Source organism: Lycium ferocissimum, chromosome 6, assembly GCF_029784015.1.
Source record: "Lycium ferocissimum isolate CSIRO_LF1 chromosome 6, AGI_CSIRO_Lferr_CH_V1, whole genome shotgun sequence".
NCBI lineage: Eukaryota > Viridiplantae > Streptophyta > Magnoliopsida > Solanales > Solanaceae > Lycium > Lycium ferocissimum.
In genome coordinates this window covers 4,746,012-4,765,936 of record NC_081347.1, presented here as the reverse complement: position 1 = coordinate 4,765,936, position 19,925 = coordinate 4,746,012, and the positions used below count along the sequence as shown (strand labels likewise).

Below are 19,925 nucleotides of genomic sequence, written 5' to 3'. Positions count from 1 at the left end.
ATTGATGTAAACATTCGAGTTGACAATCGGTATTTTTAGATAGCCAGTAGTCGACTGAATCAAATGCCAAATTCTTGTAAACATTCGAGTTGACAATGGAGGATCTTAGATAACCATTAGTCGACCAATTCAATTGCCAAATCGTTTAACAGTCGGATCATACAGAATGAATTTAGAAAAGAGAAAATAATCCAACTAGTAGTATTCCCAAACTAATAATAACTGGTAAAATATTTCTTAAGCTTGCAATTTGCCATAATCAATTGCGAAATACAGTTCTAGTCCCTAAACTGATTCAAAGTTTGATCTATATAAATTGATCAATAAACTCCAACGTTAATTACATCAACATATTGGATAAATTTTCTAAACAGATTATATACTGAGTGAAAAAAATGGCAGAGAGTGCTATAAATTTTTTGGTACATTGGCTTTCAGCCTGGCTCCATGGTGGACAAAAATTTCTTGATGGAACTCAACAGGAAATTGTTCATATCAGAGATGCATTTGAACAAATGAGGACTTTCTCAAGAGTAGCTGATGCAAAAGAAGAAAAAGATGCTGAATTACAACTATGGATCATGCAAATACAAGACCTTGCACATGATGTCCTAGAGATTCTTGGAAAACATGTTGCCTGCCACATGCAACAATTTTCAAGAAAAGGGATCATGGCCATGGAAAAGATCACATCTTGCATTGTCTGAGAAGTTAGAAGCTCAAAATGACAAAATTGTAACGATGTTGGAAGGCATGAAGGCTCATACCGTCATCATCATTTCTGAAGGGCATGCAACATTTCTTCAGAAATATGGTGTTACAACAAGTGCTGAGAGTAGCAACATTACTACACGGTGTAATAACCATAAAGAAGTACTTCTTGATGATGATGTAGATCTTGTAGGCATTGAATATCATAAATCAGTACTACTTGATTGGGTTCTTTCTGATGATCCAGAATGGGAAGTGCTTTGTGTAGTTGGAACAAAAGGTATAGGGAAACCTAACTTAGTCAAGAAAATCTTTGATGATCCAACAGTGAAGAAGCATTTCAGTCATACACTGTGGATTGAGATTCCAAGGTTTTCTAACATTAATGAGCTATTCACGAACATACTTGATCCACAAGATGAACATACCCGTCGAGCACTTGAAGCCATGGATGCTTACATGTTGGCACAGTTCATTCAACAGGTCTTTGAGTCATCAAGGTACTTTGTTGTCCTTGATGACCCTGATATTGACACATGGAGTGTTCTCAAATATGTATTTCCTATTGAAAACTGCGGAAGCAAGGTCATCATCATATCGCGTTTTGCTGAAATATGCCACACCATTTGTGCGGAGACTGGTGATCATAGTCATATCTATAGTATGAAGCCTTTGCCTGAAGATAAATCTCGGATTCTTTTCTACAGAAAGGCATTCTCAGGTAGCCTACTCTGTCCTCCATCTTTGGTGCAAATCTCCAAAGAGATCATAGAAAAATGCAACAGTTTGCCACTGGCGATTTTGGCGATTGTTGGTGCACTGGCTACTAAATGGAGCAAAATGGAAGCGTGGGAGTTGTTTCATGGAAGCCTTGTTGACAAGTTACAAGGTGGTTATAGCGAAGTCGACCACATGAAAAGACTACTCAATCTATGTTATCAAGACTTTCCTTTCTATCTCAAGTCTTGTTTCACATATCTGAGTATAATCCCAAAATATCATGCCATTGATAAGATGAGACTGACTCGACTGTGGGCAGCAGAAGGACTTGTCCTTGAACGAGAAGGAAAATCAATTGTACAGTTTGCTGAAAGCTATCTCAATGAACTTGCTAACAGAAGCTTGATCCAAGTTTCTAAAAAGTACCCTTATGGAAGGTTAGTGACATTCAGCATCCATAACCTGTGGTATGAATTCATTCTTTCTAAATCAAGGGAAAGGATCCTTGCAACTATAGCTAATGGGGAAGAAACTGGAAGGCCTCCCAAAGTCAGACATCTAATAATCGCTGAAGTGGCTAGCAATATACAAGATATTAGTCGGTTTAAGCATCTTCACTCTCTAGTAACGTTAGGGTCATCAGATTATGTCACTAATTCATTCTTGTTAAAGTTGTTAGGTGGCAGCTTCAAGCTACTCAAGATCTTAGACTTAACGGGAGCGCCAATAGTAAAAATACCAGAAGAAGTCTTTGAATTAGTACATCTCAAGTTTTTGAACTTGGGGAGCACTAAGATAAAACATCTTATAGGATCAATAGGGAAGCTTGAGAGCCTTGAGTTCTTGGACCTCAGGGGACATCAGTAAACAAATTGCCTGTTGAGATTCTAAGGCTTCAATATATTCGCCATGTCCTCGTTTATCGCTCTGGTGCTGGTTTTTTGCATGGTTTTGATGCTCCTAAAAAGATAGGGACCCTTCTGTTCTTGGAAGTGCTGAATCTTATAAATGCCACTACAAGCACAGTGATTGAATTGGGGAACTTAACAAGACTAAGAATGTTAGACATCGTGAAGCTGAGAAGAAAACATGGGAGGGATCTTTGTTCTTCCCTTGACAAGTTGATAAATCTTCAACAATAATCTATCTTATCTTATGGGGTGAGTGACATTATTGATTTTTACTATCCCCTTCGTTCTATACACTCGTCCCTTCGAACATTAACCTTTGAAGGGCGTTTGGAGAGGCTTCTAATATGGGTAACATCTCTTCAAGCCTTAGTCTTAATTCATTTAAAATTGAGCAAGTTAGTGGACAATGCACTAGAAACTCTTCAAGATTTCCCCAACCTTGTAAACATTGTGCTAGAGTTGGCCTATGAAGGCAAAGAATTGAGATTAAGGGCGGGTTTCAAGAAATTGAGAGAATTATATATTTGGCACTGTAGAAAACTGAGAATGATTAAAGTGGAAGAGGGTGCAATACCTTCTCTTGAGGTGCTTCAACTGCGCAATTGTAAGTTAATGGAGGATTTGCCCTTTGGGATTGAGCATTTGAGCATGCTTCAAAGTCTTGTGCTTCAAGATATTTCTGAAAAGATGTTATGATTGCAGCTTAAGGACAGTCGAAGTGGGGATTACTGGAAAATCGCTCATATTCCAAGTGTTCACGTAGTAGGATTTGTCGAAAAACTGTAAGGACCAGTTCCAATGACCGACTGCAGGGGGCTGCCGTCCCATGCGATGGACGATTTAGACTGGGTTTAGGATCTTCGCAGCCTATATATACATAGCTTTCCTTCATAATTATATATCCTGTAAATACATCTTTCATTGAATAATAGGAGTGGCAGCGATCGTGGCTTCCCCTTGAGGGTTTCCACGTTAAAATTATTTTTTCTTCTTTTTCATTATTATTGCTCGAATTCCTGCTGTCTCATAACATTAGTACCATATTTTTCTTTGATATTTCAGATTCAAACTCTCTAAGTATACTAATAGTTCAAGATTCTACTCTGTAACGGCTCAGAAAGATTTGTATGGAATGTCTTACTCCAGTGTAAGACTTACATATAAACAAATCCCTTATTTCTGGGACATATGAGTTATAATGCCACTCGCTAAAGGCCCAGAAATATTTGTATGAATTCTTACTCGTGTAAACTTTCACATCAACAAATCTTTATTTCATTCAGAGATCACTGATTAGTCTCTCTGGCCTATCATTTGTTGATCGATCCGGCAGGGGACTCCTCTTTATTAAATTTTAAGATTATTATAGAAGAAAAGATACTAACCAACAAGTCTAGAAATTGTACTCAAGAATCTTTACTGTTTCGATAAAAAGAAATTGTTTCTTAAATTCATACTTCTAAGGGAACTATAGTCTTGAAAAATGGTAACTATTACCCTTAGCAGTAATTGTTTTTGAATTCTACAAACATCTCAATTGTGGGAAGATAACGCATAAGTAAAGTAAATATTAAATGAAGCGAGATTATATCTTGAGACATAAATAAGGGGGAAAACCCCTCCTAATTACTAATATTTTCTTAATGAGCGTGAAAGATAAAAACACAACAGATAATTTGAGACGGAGGGAGTAGTAGATATATGGATTCTTAACAGAAGTTGCTAATAGTTTACACAGAATTATACTAACATCTCTGCTTTTTATTCAAAATTATTAGCATATCCCCAGCTAGCTTATTGGATTTTTGTCCAAATAATTAATAACATGTTGTATTGTTATCTTATATTTTCAGGTTGAGCAACTATTTATGGATGAAAATATGTTGGTAGTATATGACTTATTGGAGATTTTCTGTGAATTTATCCTCATTCACCTTCCATATATCCGCAGACAGAAGTAAGGAATTAGTAATAGTTTCATTAATCCGTTGAATGTGGACGGTCACTTGTAGTTATCTTTTGGGTGATCTAATACGTTAAAACTCAATAAATTTTGTCATCTCGGCTTTGTTTCAGAGATTTTCCAAATGACATCAATGAAGCAAGTGTCAACTCTCATATTTTGCATCAATGAGACTTCGCGATAACTACCAGAGCTTCCTGTGATCAGGGAGCTCTTTTGGCAAGTGTTATGGGAAGAAATTTGTGACATCTGCCCTTGAATTACTTGCTGGGAATCTTTTCAACTATCAAGTTTGTCCACATTTTACAAAGGTTTTTTCTTTTTTGGGCAAGCTGGAGGATTAATTGAGGTTGTAACTTCTAAACTTTGAATACAGATAAAAGAGAAGCTATGCATAAAGTCTATTTCAAATAAGGGACAACTACGTATATATACATCTTAAGGAGAAATATTTACGAAACGTGACGATAGTTTTATATTTACAAAACATAACATTACAAACCCTGTACAAAACATGTTTTTTTTTTAAAAAATTTTTAATTTTTATTTTAAAAAATTATTTAAAAAAAAAAATTTTATTATTTTTTTATTTTATTATTTTTTCAAAAATTATTTTTTAAAAAAAATATTTTTTTATTTTTTTAAAAATAATTTTTTTTATTTTTTATTTTTTTAAAATATTTTTTTGCTCAAAAATATATGTATGAAAGTTGTATGAAATGTGTATATCTCGCTCAAGGCTTAAAAAGTTTTCTTAAACTTTAGTGTATGAAAATGGTATGAAAAATGTATGAAATGTGTATATCTCGTTCAAGGCTTAAAAAATCATCTCAAAATTGTGTGTATGAAAACAATATGAAATTTGTATCTCGCTCAAGTCTTAAAATTTCGCCCTCTCTCTCACATATTTTCGTGTATAAAGTTCATGTTAGATTCCGTAAAATTAATACAACTACAACAACATTGTATACAACTTTGATACAACATTCAAGACTTAAAATAATCGCTCAAATTTTTGTGTATGAAATGTGTATATCTTGCTCAAGGCTTAAAAAGTTCTCTCAAATTTTATGTATGAAGAACTTATGAAATGTGTATATCTCGATCAAGGCTTAAACATCATGCTCAGAATTTTCTGCATGAGAATGGTATGAAATGTGTATATCTCACTTAAGACTTAGAATTTCATTCACATTTTTCGTATATAAAGTTCGTACTAGGTTTCTGGAAAATTAATACAACTACAACAACATTATAACAACTTTCATACAATATTCAAGGCTTAAAGTTTTCGCTCACAATTTTTTGTATGAAAATTATATTAAAAATTTCGCTCACACATACACATTTCATACATTTTTCATACACAAAAATTTGAGGTAATTTTTTAAGCCTTTGAGCAAAAAAAAAAAAAAAAATATATATATATATATATATATATATATATTATTTTAAAAAAAAAAATTCCGAAAATAAAATAAAAAACGAAAAATATATGAAAATCCGTCATGTTTTGTAAAATATCGTTATGTTTTGTAAATAAGGAAAACTATTGTCACGTTTCGTAAATATTTCTCCTAAATATATGTACATAGTTTTCCCTTCAAATAAAGTGAAATACACATTGATGGTTGAAATAGCACGGAGTTGTTTTCAGCAAGGACCTTTACACAGAAATGACAACAAGAGCAGGCAATTATGTTATTCGGTGCATCAGACTTATGCATCAAACAAGAAAGAACAATGTAAATAAAAAAATTGTCGGCAGATGTATAATATGTATAATTAGTATATAATTTATGTATACCGGCTAGTAAAAATAAACAGTAAATCCATCCGGCTATTTGTGTAAAGATCTCGAATATTGTTCTTTTACTTTTTCATCAGTTATCATCAGCAATGACTGATTTAAGGCCAAGAAAAGAAAATCCGCACTCTTATTTAAGGACCATGAGTATGCCAGCTGAAAGGCCTAAAGATAATAGCCACACGGGACAACTTTATTCCGTCAAATTCATTTCCAGCTCAAGTAAAGAATCATCTTTGAGAAGTCATGTCCATCCTAAGCTCCCAGATTCTAATGAATTTGTTGCTTAGGTCAAGGCGCTCAAGGAAGAGAAGCTAAATGTATCTGAATTCTGAATTATTCATAACACTAGCATAACAAATAGTATGTGTGTGTTTGTATGTGTATTTCCATGTCAATTTTGTTGTGTGGTGGCAGTTATACAAAATTCATCAAATTTATGAGTTACTCTTACTTTCCCATTTTGACATATTATATAACACAAAACTTGAATAGATTGTTAGCCCTCATCACAAAACTTTTTTCAAGAAGAAATCAAATGACTACAATTTCTGTTTTTTTCCTTTTATAACTAGGGTATACAATGTAGGAACGATCATTCTTTATTTCCAGGGTCAGATGGTCCTCCAACATTTTCTTGAAAGCATATTTATAAGAAATACCTTATGCTAGTCCTATTATCTTAAAAATAAACATAAGAGATTGAATTATTGGAAAATTCAGTATAAACATTCAAGTTGACCATCCAAACAAAGTAGACAATGACCACCAATAATCAACAAAACAACCTCCAAATTGCTGGCCACGTTAGTGTGCTTAAAGTCAGCTCATGTGACATGAATATAAAAAGAAGTCCTCAACTAGTAATAACTGGTAAAATATTTCTTGAGCTTGCAATTTGCAATAATCATTTGTAAAACGCGTTTCCAGTGCATGAATCAGTTTCAAAGTCTGTTCTACATAAATTCATCAGGAAAGTCCATTAATTATATCAACACTCTGCATAAAAACATTTATTGAGTGAAAAAATGGCAGAGTGCGCTGTAGCTTTTTTGGTACATCAACTTTCATCCTTACTTAATGTGGGACAAAATTTTCTTGAAGGTATTCAACAGGAAATTGTTCATATCAGGGATGCATTTGAACAAATGAGGACTTTCTCACGGACAGCTGACGCAAAAGAAGAAGAAGATGCTGAATTACAACTATGGATCAAGCAAGTACAAGATCTTACACATGATGTCCAAGATATTCTTGAAACACATGTCGCCACCTGCAGCAATTTTCAAAAAAAGGGATCATGGCCATGGAGAAAACCCCATCATTCATTAACATCTCATAAGTTATTTGAACCTCAAAATGATAATCTTTCAATGTTGTTGGAAGGCATCAAGGCCCGAATCACGACTATATCTGAAGGACATATAACATTACTTCAGAAATATGATGAAAAGAACAACATTTCATGGTGTAATAACCATGAAGACGTGATTCTTGATGATGATGCAGATCTTGTAGGCATTGAAAATCATAAATCAGTACTACATGATTGGGTCCTTTCTGATGATTCAGCATGGAAATTGCAGTGTGTAGTTGGAACAAGAGGTATAGGGAAAACCACCCTAATCAAGAAAATCTTTGATGATGCAGCAGTAAAGAAGCATTTCAATAATACACTGTGGATTGAGATTCCAAGGTTTTCTGATGTCAAGGAGCTATTGAAGAGCATGATTACTCCAAAAGATGACCAATCCCGTCGAGCAATTGAAGCCATGGATACCAACATGCTGGCAGAGTTCATTCAACAAGTCTTTGAGTCATCAAGGTACTTGGTTGTCCTTGATGATGTCCCTGATATTAGCACATGGAGGGCTCTCAAAAGTGCATTTCCTATCGAAAACTGTGGCAGCAGGGTCATAATCATATCGCGTTTTACTGAACTATGCCATATCATTCGTGCAGAAACTGGTGGTCGTAGTCATTTCTATGATATGAAGCCTTTGTCTGAAGAAGAATCTTGGATTCTTTTCTGCAGAAAGACATTCCCAGGCAGCCCACTCTGTCCTCCATCTTTGGTGCAAATCACCAAAGACATCATAGAAAAATGCAATGGTTTACCAATGGCGATTTTGGTGATTGCTGGTGCACTGGCTACTAAAGGGAACAAAACAGAGGTGTGGGAGATGTTTTATGACAGCCTTGTTGACAAGTTACAAGGTAGTTATAGCGAATTCGAGCACATGAAAAGGATACTCAATCTATGTTATCAAGATTTGCCTTTCTATCTCAAATCTTGTTTCACTTATCTGAGAATAATCCCAAAATATCATGTCATCGATAAGATGAGACTGATTCGACTGTTGGCAGCAGAAGGACTCGTCCTCGAAAGAGAAGGAAAGGCAATTGCAGAAGTTGCTGAGAGCTATCTCAATGAACTTGCAAACAGAAGATTGATCCAAGTTGCTGAAAGGTACTCTGATGGAAGATTGGACTCATTCACTATCCATAACTTGTGGTATGAATTCATTCTTTCTAAGCCAGAGGAAAGGGTCACAGCAACTATAGCAGATGGTCAAGAAATTACAAGAAGGGGTCACAAAGTCAGACATTTAGTAATCCATGATCAATTGGCGAGTGATATACAAGACATTGATCAGTTCAAGCATCTTCACTCTCTGATAACGCTCGGATCATCGGAATCCATCTCTAATTCATTCTTGTTGAAGTTGTTATCTGGCAGTTTTAAGCTACTCAAGGTGTTAGACTTAACAGGAGCCCCATTGGTGAAAATCCCAGAAGAAGTCTTTGAATTGTTTCATCTCAAGTTTCTCAACTTGAGGAGAACTAAGATAAAACATCTGACAGGATCAATAGGGAAGCTTGAGAACCTTGAGTTCTTGGACCTAAGGGAGACATTCGTAAGAAAATTGCCTGTTGAGATACTAAAGCTTCAATGTCTTCGCCATATCTTCATTCATCGACGCGGTGCTGGTTTTTTGCATGGTTTTAAAGCTCCCAAGAAGATAGGGACCCTTGTGTCCTTAGAAATGGTGAATTCTATAAAGGCCACTACAAGCACAGTTATAGAATTGGGAAATTTAACAAGACTAAGAATGTTACACATTGCGAAGCTGAGAAGAAAACATGGGAGGGACTTTTGTTCTTCCCTTGACAAGTTGATAAATCTTCAGCAACTATCTATCTCATCTTATGGGGTGAGTGAAATTATTGATTTGCACTATCCCCTTTCTTCCACACACTCATCCCTCCGAACATTAGTTTTCGAAGGGCGTTTAGAGAGGTTTCCACAATGGGTAACCTCTCTTCAAGCATTAGCCACAGTTGTTTTAAAATGGAGCAAGCTAATGCACAATGCACTAGACACTCTTCAAGATTTGCCCAACCTTGTAAAACTTGTGCTGGACCGGGCATATGAAGGCGAAGAATTGAGGTTCAGAGCAAGTGGATTCAAGAAACTGAAAGAATTATGTATTTGGCACTCTACAAAACTGAGACAGATGAAAGTGGAAGAGGGTGCAATGCCTTTTCTTGAAGAGCTTCGAGTGCGTAACTGTGGATTAATGGAGCAGTTGCCTTTTGGGATTGAGCATTTGAGCAAGCTTCAGTATCTTTCACTTGAAGAAATTTCTGAAAAGTTGTTAGCAACTGTGCAGCTTAAGGACAGTCAAAGTGGGGATTACTGGAAAATTGCTCATATTCCTAGAGTTTACATAGACTTGTAGAAAAGCTGGAAGGTAATTAGGAATGGGATGGCGCAAAAGAAGAGAAAAAAGTCTCATTGTTCAGTACAATATTTTCTTTGATAATTCAGATCCAAATTTTCAAAGATTATTAGTAGTTCAAAGTTTGCATTCACCACGTAATAATCCATGTTCGCCACCTTTCTCCTAAGGATTCAAAGAATTCAAAAGTAATATTACTCTTTCTATTCAGAAGCTCGCGTAATTTCATGCAAGTATTGTAAAGACAAATAAACCAAAGATGAAGGAGGACTCACGGAAGCAGGTAAAACAGGTCGTAAAAAAGGAACGCTAGTTCTTAAAGAAGTGGTACATAAACATCAAATATATACAAGATTCGTGTTGCATAGTTTACTAGTATTTTGTCACACCAGTTAAGCAAGAGAGTACACCTTCCACCCTCCTGATTGACCTATATAAACTTGCACTACTGAAACTACTCTTTAAACTCAAACAAGCTCAGTTCAAAGTTCGTATCCTGGGAACCTGGAATTATTCGGCCCAAGCAAGTCGAACAGGAAGCAAGCAACGCCACCTAATCCTTGGAAAAGGGAGTACGTATGATCTGCTTCATTATGATGTCTTTCGTTCATGATCGTTCTTGCATTGTGATATAAGCAACTTGCAAAAGCTCTTGCTCTTTCTTCATATATGCTTTCCCCAGTTAGCCGATACAGGGAGAGGAAGGCATAAGCATTTCCCGAGGCACCATCTGCAAGTCCCACTTTCTTGACAAACCCGCTTTTCCACACCACCTCTCCGCCTTCTATGGCCGCATCACGGAACTCCCTATCATTTGACAGTACCTGCAGCAGAAGAGAAAAAGTTTAAGGTCATTGCTCATCCTCACAACTTTGTTCACCATATTTTAAATATATGATACTCTCTGTTTTTTCCTTTTCGCGGCCTTCAGCACGGTCATATTAATAGAAGCAGAAATTCTAAGAAGAGGATTCAGAAAAATGCAAGAATATCACACTTAGAAATCCAACTTATGACCTAAACAAACTTCCAATCATCTTTAAGGCTTACTTTGCCCTTTTATATAGGGAATTCAACACTATATATGCATACAAAACTGGTCCATAGCATAAGTTTCTGACATGAAATTTAATTAAGCTCCCTTGCATCTATCTAGCTACGTCCCTGGCTCGGATCAGCCCAAGAGATCGGATGCTTCTCCACCTTTTCAAATTAAAAAAACCTTAATAGAAATCCAAGTATTGGTTTGGAGAAGTCTGGAAAATCCCAGTTTGAACACAAGAACAGGGAATAGGAACATGCTTAACATTGTTATAGTTAATTTCTTATTTTCTTTGAATACGCCACTGATTATAAGTCCAGGGAATAACCAGGAAGCTCATTGCCTCACTCTAACAGGTACTAACCTCAGATACTTTGCACATAGTAATGGTAACACCTGTGGCACCATGGGACCATTGGACCAGCTTGTCTCTTGGATTCCCTTCACTGACAGGATAATTACCACTGTGGGGAAACCTGTTGCTCATCATGTACCTCAAGGTTTCCTTAACATCTTCAATATCTTCTTGAGAGAGCGGAAAATGAAGTAATACGTGCAGAATACCAGAAAGGCCGTGAGCAGCGCCCCAATACCTTGTCCCGTGCCATCTATACATCAGCGGGCAGGCTGGGTTATCAGATGCCCCTGCTCTCCCTCCTGCTAATATTGCTTCAACTACAGGCATGAGATAATCGTCTGGCACTGCCTCCTCTCCCAAGTACTTCCTCATAAACAATGCTGCCCACAAGAAACCAGCCCGTCCATAAAGGAGGTCATATGACATTCCAAAACCTCCATCTTCAGGTCCAACTGGAAGGGCTCTCTCTTGTGCTACCTGAAAGTAATAAATAAGAGAGAGATTTAAACATTGCATGGAGTCAAGGTTGAGCGATACCACTACAGTAAAAGAGGGGCATCTGGACGTAGATAATGTAGAGGCTAATGCAATGAAAACAACATCATGAGATTCATCGTTGCATTAGAGGCTGAACCTATCACCATGACAATATGTGGTTTCACACAGGAGGACAAACAAGTGCTAATGTTACGGATTCTCCATGATTTGCAACATATTTGTTTAACTGAACACACAAGCAGGTATGAAACACTATATCGCCAGCATGTATCTAGCAAATAATTTCTTCATCACCAGGTCAAATGTTTTTTCCTCTTCTTGTTTTTCCATAAGCAAGAAACAGGTCCAGTGTTACCAGCATAATATCTAAGCAAACAATTATCAGGGCTACGCTAAATCATCAACATGGCTAAGAAATAATTCTACACAATGGACACTACTCCAACAAGTAGGATATCACACCTTTCACAAACTTTTGGTATAAAATTAGCAATAATAATATGTTCCAATGTGTCTCTGAACAATTTGGTATCAAATTAGCAGTCACCAAACAACTCTATATATCGGTAGTTACATGCCATTTACTCTCCAGTCTCCCCATAATATGAAATCAATGAAATACCAGATGGATATGTTTAAAAAGGAAAAAAGCACTTCATAAAGACATGTTTGGTAAGCTCAATTATCTTTCCACGAATCTAAGGAAAAAAGACAATCATAATTGAATTGTGCTGGTACCTCAAGGAAATGGTTCAAATACAAGTCACGTTTGGGTTGGTCCCCGCAATAGTTGGCAGCAACAGCACCAAGAGCATATACCCCTCCTCTTCCACACAGAAACGTTACATGCCTGGTCCCAAAAAAGTACAAAGATAAGAAACATTTGAACTATTAGATATTTAATGACCCCAAAATAAAGATTAGTAAAACAATTCTGGAGACTAAAACTACAGCTTCAAACTCACAACTAGAATCGGTTCCAATCACTAGTGGGCTCCCAAAGATCGAAAGATCAAGCCCACGTATGACTGGGGTACCATATCATTCTGCATTCCATTAAATTGTACTACTCCCTCTGTCCCAATCTTTGTGGCACAATTCTCATTTTAGTTTGTCACAAAAAAAATGATGCATTTATATATTCAGAAAGACAATTTAATGCTAATCTTTCCATTTTATACTTAATAAGATAAGATGATCTTACAATCACACAACTACCTATGATTTATTTTTTAAGACAAGTTTCAAACGTCCTTCTTTCGTACTTAAATTTCGTGCCCAATAAAAGTCCACCACATAACTTGAGACGGGAACGGAGGGAAAGTTCCACAAAGGTGTAGACTTGATTGCTCCACGTTACACATATCCTACTTCAATTTTTTTGAGATATCTTAAGATGGATATTTCTTTTTAAAGAAGGCATCCGATTTAAAAGTTCTGGAGAGTGATGGCTGACAGTTCTTGCAAGACAAAATTAGCATGAGTAACATCCAAGACGTGATTCTTTTGTCTGTAATAATTGGAAAAAAAAAAAAAAAAAAAAAAAGGGGGGGGACACCTCTATAAAATTATATGACCCAATTGTTCGGTGACCACAAAAATAGACTATACTCATCTAGCGACCAGTCATCAATATCTTCTAGACAAAGTAAACAGTAGCACTATTTCATTTCAATTAAATTGTCTCATGACTTTGTTTGAAACAACACGAGACTGCTAGGGGTCAGTTGGTATGCGAACTGAATTATCCTGGAATTATAATCTCGTAATCCTAAGACTAATTTATACCATTTGAGAGTTGGGATAAAATAACCCCAAGGTTAATGGGATAAGATGTGATATCCACCATTAAGTTTGAACTTCATTTTATACTCTGTTTGGTAGAAGGTATAAATTAATCTTAAAATAAATTTATACCTTCTATCAAATATGATACAAAATTAATTTTAAAATTAGTGATAAAATACCCCACCTTATACCGTGCACCAAACGACCTCTTAGTGCATGTTTGGACCAGCAAATAGAAATACACCGACAAAAAAAAAAAAAAAAAAAGGACAAAAAAAGTGGTACAATTTTTCCTAGCATGCTTTGTCGCTATCGAGTCATCACCATTAATAAGCCTGAAAGCTCGGTAGAAACTCTGAATTCAGCCTTTCCATCCGTCCTTAGCATTATTCGCTCTAACAAATATACTTAATCATTTTAAAAGATACTTCCTCTATCTCAAATTATCTGTGTTATAAAAAAATAAATATCTTAAATTATTTGTCGTTTAGTTCAAGCCACAATTAAATTTTTTTTTTCATTTTTTTTTCGGTAGAATTTTATCATTAATGGAATAACATGGAGTGCAAACAAAAAACCGATAAATAATTTGAAATGGAGAGAGTACTCCCTTTATCCTAATTTATGTGGAATAGTTCAGATTTTGAGAGTCAAACCTATTAATTTTGCCCGGGTATTAGGACAACGAATCTTTTAAGTTTTTTGACATAAAATATTTGAAAACTACGTAAAAAGTAGGGTAAGTCACATTAATTGGCAATTCAAAATATTTACAAAAGTCTGTCCAAAAAATAATAGTATATTTCTATATTTAAAAATGATTTAATTCAAAACTTCTTATTTTACCCTTAATAAAATAGTTTACAACCGCACACATATCTATTGCTTATTTTAAACCACAAGTTTCAAATACATTCCTTTCTATCTTAAATTCCGGGCCTACTCAAATTATATCACATACAGATCTAAAAAAAAATTGTGCCAAAAAGTGCCAAGTAAACTGGGATGTGTGGGGGAGTACTCAATTCTAGAGCACCAAATGAAGTTCTTAAGTCCAGTTAACTCATTAAATTCCGTGTTAGTATTAAATCCAAATCCATTAAATTCCATGTGAGGATTAAACTGATTAAAAGAAGGAAAATAAAAAGTAAGTAGGCGTTTGGCCACAATTTTCAAACCATGGTTTCAAAGCAGGTGTTTGATTTGAAGCATCAATTTTCAATAATTTGGTTTAAATTCAAATCATTCAAAAAAGATGATTTGAGGTTTGAAACATGGTTTGCTTTCAACTTTTTAAATATAAAATTTAACCCATAAATTAATATTTTATAAAAAAACCCCATAAATTGGTAAATATTTTTAACAATTACCTCCATCAATCATTTACCAATCTCATTACTTCCATCAATCTTTATTTATGTCTACCAACCTTTAATTTATGTGGAAGATTATATTAAATAGTAGTTACATTACTATTCATGTTAAATTTACCGATTTTATTGAAGAAAAGTTTGATTAATTGATGTTAGATTTTTTAGAAAAGCCTTCTAATAATGTACTAATTTTATTATAAACTATTTTGGATTTGCAGAAGATTGTATAAGAATTTAGAATGTTTTGATAGTTTTAGCAATTTATGAAATTTTTATGTTTATAAGAGAAAATATAACTTAAAATATCCAAATCAGTATGTCTAAACACGTGAAACGTGATTTCAAACTATTAGCCAAACTGGCTAAGTAAGAACCTGGTGAGGGTGCGTGCAAGGTCGGCACACGCGTCAACTATATCGGAGCACAATTCCAAGTCTTTCCGATCACCAGTGGCTTCGTACGACCTCAAGCACGTAAACGCCGTTCCTAGCAGACCAGTATACATCGTTGGATCTGTAACGGCGCTGGCACTCCTTCCGTTTCCTTTCCACGTCATTTCTACTACCTGAATTCATCACAATTCGCACCAAATTCAGCATTAGACGGCTACAATACGCCGTCCATTATGCAAAAGTACCCTAGAATACTCCTTGTATCTGTCCCAATTTATGTGATACAATTCGGATGTCGAGAATCAAATATTTTTTTTACCATTTATTAATGACTTTTAAATATTTTAAATTATTAACTATTATCCCTTACAATATAGTTTCTAGTAATTTCTAAATATATAAATTATTTTTAAAAAATTATATGCCTGAATTCACTTTTTCGGATAGAACCAAGGAGTAACTGTTTTCTCGGAGTCTTGTCAGGAAAATGGATACAGTTCTCAAAATATTCAGTACTATGAAGTTTTTCGGGAGATTTTCCGGCAAAAACAAACATGAAAGAGCGTTTTCTATCTCCTTGAATTTGGTTCGTTTTCCAGGAAAACTAAATTTTCTCAATTTTCATAATTGAGAAAAAAGAAATCTGCTATAAGGATTTAGCAAAATATAGCCAATTTCAAACTCAAGTACTACAGTGGAGTTATAAATAGCTCAAATGATCAGTTACTAGTAAACTATAATGAATTGCTTCTATATTAATTCACTACTAATCAGTAACAACGTACATATTTGGTAGCTAAATGAGAAAATCCGTTGCTAATGCTATTTAACAACAGATTAATTATTAAAAAGTTCTAATTAACTATGAGCAATTTACTATTTAGACAGATTAGCTACAAAATTATAACTGATTCCAGTTTTTGTTGTAGTGATTACTAATTAATGAAGCAAAGCTCAACTAATGAATATAATTAACTCATGATATATACCTGATCTTTGAGAGAGATGGCAGCTTGAAGAAAAGTTTCAGAAGGGAGGGAGATATAATTATGAGCCGTAGGATCATGGCTATGGTGATCAGAATCAAGCCGTTCATTTCCATCTTCATGATGATTACTATTACTATTGTTTTGCACTATCGACGAAGACATATTTCTTTAGTTTCTCTTAAAAATTACTCAAATTATCTCTTACGTGAGCGATTTTATAGTGGTTTTGGAGTCAGGGTGATGTGGTGGGCCACGTGCCACGTAATCAGGGGGTAATCCGAATGAGTAATCAGATTTGGGAGCGTTGGTAGGAGTAAAGAAGTGAAGATGAACGGCTATTAGAGGCTTACAAGAGTTGGCAGCGGGTCCTACGTGACGGACAGGAAATAAACGTGACACCGCGCCACCTGTATGAAAAACAATGGAAAACCTCATGCATTCTTCTTGCACCAAATCAAAATACGTAAAAAAAAAAATTATTTAATTATGATATTAATTTGATGTAAATACTCGATTCGGATAAGTTTTTACATTATTCTAATGCATATTTTGACGGCCAAGGTTCTTGAGAGGTGATTTTTGCATCTAAACTTAATTATTCGTTACAGTGGCGGGCGGAAATTTAAGCGAAGGGTATGCAGATTTCTTCACTTATGTTAGGGGTGTACTGAAAATTAAATATATAATAATAGTAATAGTTAACATTTAACGTATTACGCGTAATTTTCAAGTGAAGTGTACACTCGATCTTCGCCTAAGGTGGCTCAAAAAATCTATTTATGGCTCGTTATTAATTGATCATATTTGATCAAGTGTGATGTTATATCTCGGGGTGGAGCCAGGTAATGGTTAGGGCATTCACTCAAACCTTTTTCGGCACAAAATTACCTTGTATATATAAATTTATAATTATTTTTTATATATAATAGATGTTGAACTCCATTGACTTTATATCCTTTGTATGCCTAGGATGGAATAAATTAGATTCATTCACTCAGAAGTTTTAAGTTTGAGTTCTAAAAATGAAAAAAAAAAAAAAAAAAAAAAGAAGACTCATTCTAGTAAGCGTTTCTCTTCTTCTTGGTGATTTCTATGCGTTATAAATTTAAACTAATTTCGCTCACAAAATTTCAAGCATCAAATGGTTAACAAACGAAAATGACGTTTACGATAAAAAGAGAGCTAATTTAATATACGTAACATAGTAGAAGAAAATACTATTAGTATGTTGTTATTTTAAACACTGTGTCAATCAAACATAAGGGATTGATATAAAGGGATTGGAAATTTGGAATGTAAAAGGAGCAAAATCAAATTGATATTACAAAAAAATGTGAAAAATTTACGGGATTTTCTGACAAAATTTGTCTGAATTGGATTGATGATAACGTGTCTGATAGACTTTTCATTGGAATTTCATACTAGTATTTTTTACGGCAATCTGGGACGTAAGTCGAAAATTTACGTTTTGGATTATTTCACTAAAAATGTTTTGATCACTTTATTTCAAATCCAATCATTTTTTGTCAAGTTGGAAAGGGTGCATAATTAATAACAGAATTATAAAATCCAGAATTATAAAATCCAACTGAATAATAATGTTTCATCTATTCATTTTAGATAAAGATAATACCTTTCTTAATCTGTTTAGAAAGAATACCAGCATGCTATGAAGTTCTTATTTTTAAATCTTGCATTTTTATCCTTGATGATTCGCTCTTAAACTCATAAAAATGTCAAAACATATTTTACCTTAAAAATTTAATGGTACTTTAATTTTGGTATATAATAAAAATCTTTATTTCCCTTATTAAATTCTTTATCTAATTAAATATCATCATAGAATAAATAGATTGCAGGGAATAGTGGTTAAGAGACTCTAAAACTGTTACATTTGAATTGCAAGTTGTGACTTGTAACATCTATGACCATTAGTCTCTTCTTCTTCTTTTTTATTCGATATTTATTTTTGAGCTCGTTTAATACGAATTTGTATTGACACATTTACTTCAGGAATACCACGTTCCATATCATACGCTACTTTATGTCAAAGCATTAAACAAACACTTATGATCCACCTTAACCTTTGATGGTAGGGCCACGCGGATTCATTAATCTGTTGGATATGATAAAAGTTGTGGGCGTGTGGGGCTATTTTAGAAAATGGTGGGACTGTTTTTGTAAAGGCCATAGAGGGTACAATTATCAAATTAGGCACGTGACAAAGGTACGGTGGGTGGGATATTTTATTAGTGGCTATCAGTCCAAATGATTCTGTTTGGATTATGTTTTTGGCTTTGGGGTGTCAAATTGGTATGTTACATCAATGCATTTCACGTGATCAAATTCAAGAAGAAGAATCAGATTTATATATTTGTATGATATAATTTTGATAATGACTGTAGGTAAAGAATCTTTATCAGTAATTGATTAGAAGACAATGTTCTAGTAGTGAAAACATATTATAAAGTTGCCGCATAAAAAATTCCTACTTTAATAAAATAAAATAACGATTTTTTTGTTTTGTTTTGTTTTAAAGCTTTGCAAATTGCGGTAGCTAGAAAATGAAGTTAAGTTTAAATCTCCATAGATGCTAGCAAAAAAAGTTTCATTATCTCGACAGTGTATGTAATATGTGAAGACATTCAACATATGAAATGTTCCTTTATTGATTTGTACTCTTTGTATTTGTCGATGCAATCGTAAGTAATATGAACCTTTTCTTTATTTTAGTGTGGTAAAAAAAAGTAAATAAATTAGTGAGTCTCTCAATTACATATGCAGTTAGAACTTGCAACATATAAATACAACTTCTATTTTATTGATGTTTTGAATCATATAGATGTGAAAAACCAACTTTCACAATTAATTAGCTATCACGTTCTCTCAGCCCAAATATTTCAATTAATGGGACGTCAACCGCTACCATGTATTTTAAACAGAATACGATAACGATAATTCTTTCTGATAGCAAGAAAAAGGACGAAAGGGAGATTAACCTCTATTGATGTAGTGTCCATCTACCACATATCAGTAGTTACTGAGCTTGCTTGTCAACACACAAAATTAAACTATACTACTTGTGTCTTTCATTTATCCACCACTTGAATCACAGCACTACCTTTTAGGCTATGACCTATTAACGTAAGTTTAAATTCAGGCATATATTAAAAAAAATACATAAAATTACACAACTTTGTATATTTTGATTGTGGAAGGTGGAGACCATTATAAAAGAAAACAGAGTAATATTTGATTATTGGGTGATGCTCATGATGATTGTAGTATGCATGCACTTGCTGAGACAATTCATAGTGGGAGATACTTTTATAAAAAGGCACCGAGTGTCGTGTTACAAAAAAAGCGTAGTTCGGGGGCGTGACAAAAGTTTGGTATCGAGACAGTTAGGTTGAGTGTCAAAAATCTATGAAGCCGTGTATATTCCGACATGATGTTTATAACCTAAGCTAGGTGATAGACTGATCTATCTCGTATGCCAAAAGACAAAAAAAAAAAAGTTACTCACTATGCTATTTCAATTGTTAAAGACAGTGTAAACGAATTTTCTGCTAACTTTTATCCAATTTTTTCCCGCTAACTTTTATCCAATTAATTACCACTTAAAAAATA

At 34.4% G+C, this 19,925-nt stretch overlaps 2 protein-coding genes and 1 pseudogene across 2 annotated transcripts; 2 read left to right on the top strand and 1 right to left on the bottom strand.

Moving 5' to 3' along the window:
• The first annotated feature begins 741 nt into the window (after positions 1 to 741).
• Positions 742 to 3,038, top strand: LOC132060568 (disease resistance protein RPM1-like; annotated as a pseudogene).
• A 4,102-nt stretch (positions 3,039 to 7,140) lies between these two features.
• LOC132060567 (disease resistance protein RPM1-like) lies at positions 7,141 to 9,855 on the top strand. Its single transcript, XM_059453571.1, has one exon. The coding sequence runs from the start codon at positions 7,141 to 7,143 to the stop codon at positions 9,853 to 9,855; it is 2,715 nt and encodes a 904-aa protein (XP_059309554.1).
• A 296-nt stretch (positions 9,856 to 10,151) lies between these two features.
• LOC132059016 (lanC-like protein GCL1) lies at positions 10,152 to 16,502 on the bottom strand. The gene is made up of 5 exons (XM_059451475.1): positions 16,296 to 16,502; positions 15,289 to 15,479; positions 12,492 to 12,603; positions 11,262 to 11,732; positions 10,152 to 10,679 (listed from the first exon to the last, which is right to left on the bottom strand). Exons 1-5 carry the CDS (start codon positions 16,455 to 16,457, stop codon positions 10,338 to 10,340), a joined length of 1,278 nt encoding a protein of 425 aa, XP_059307458.1. The 5' UTR covers positions 16,458 to 16,502; the 3' UTR covers positions 10,152 to 10,337.
• Positions 16,503 to 19,925: the final 3,423 nt, after the last annotated feature.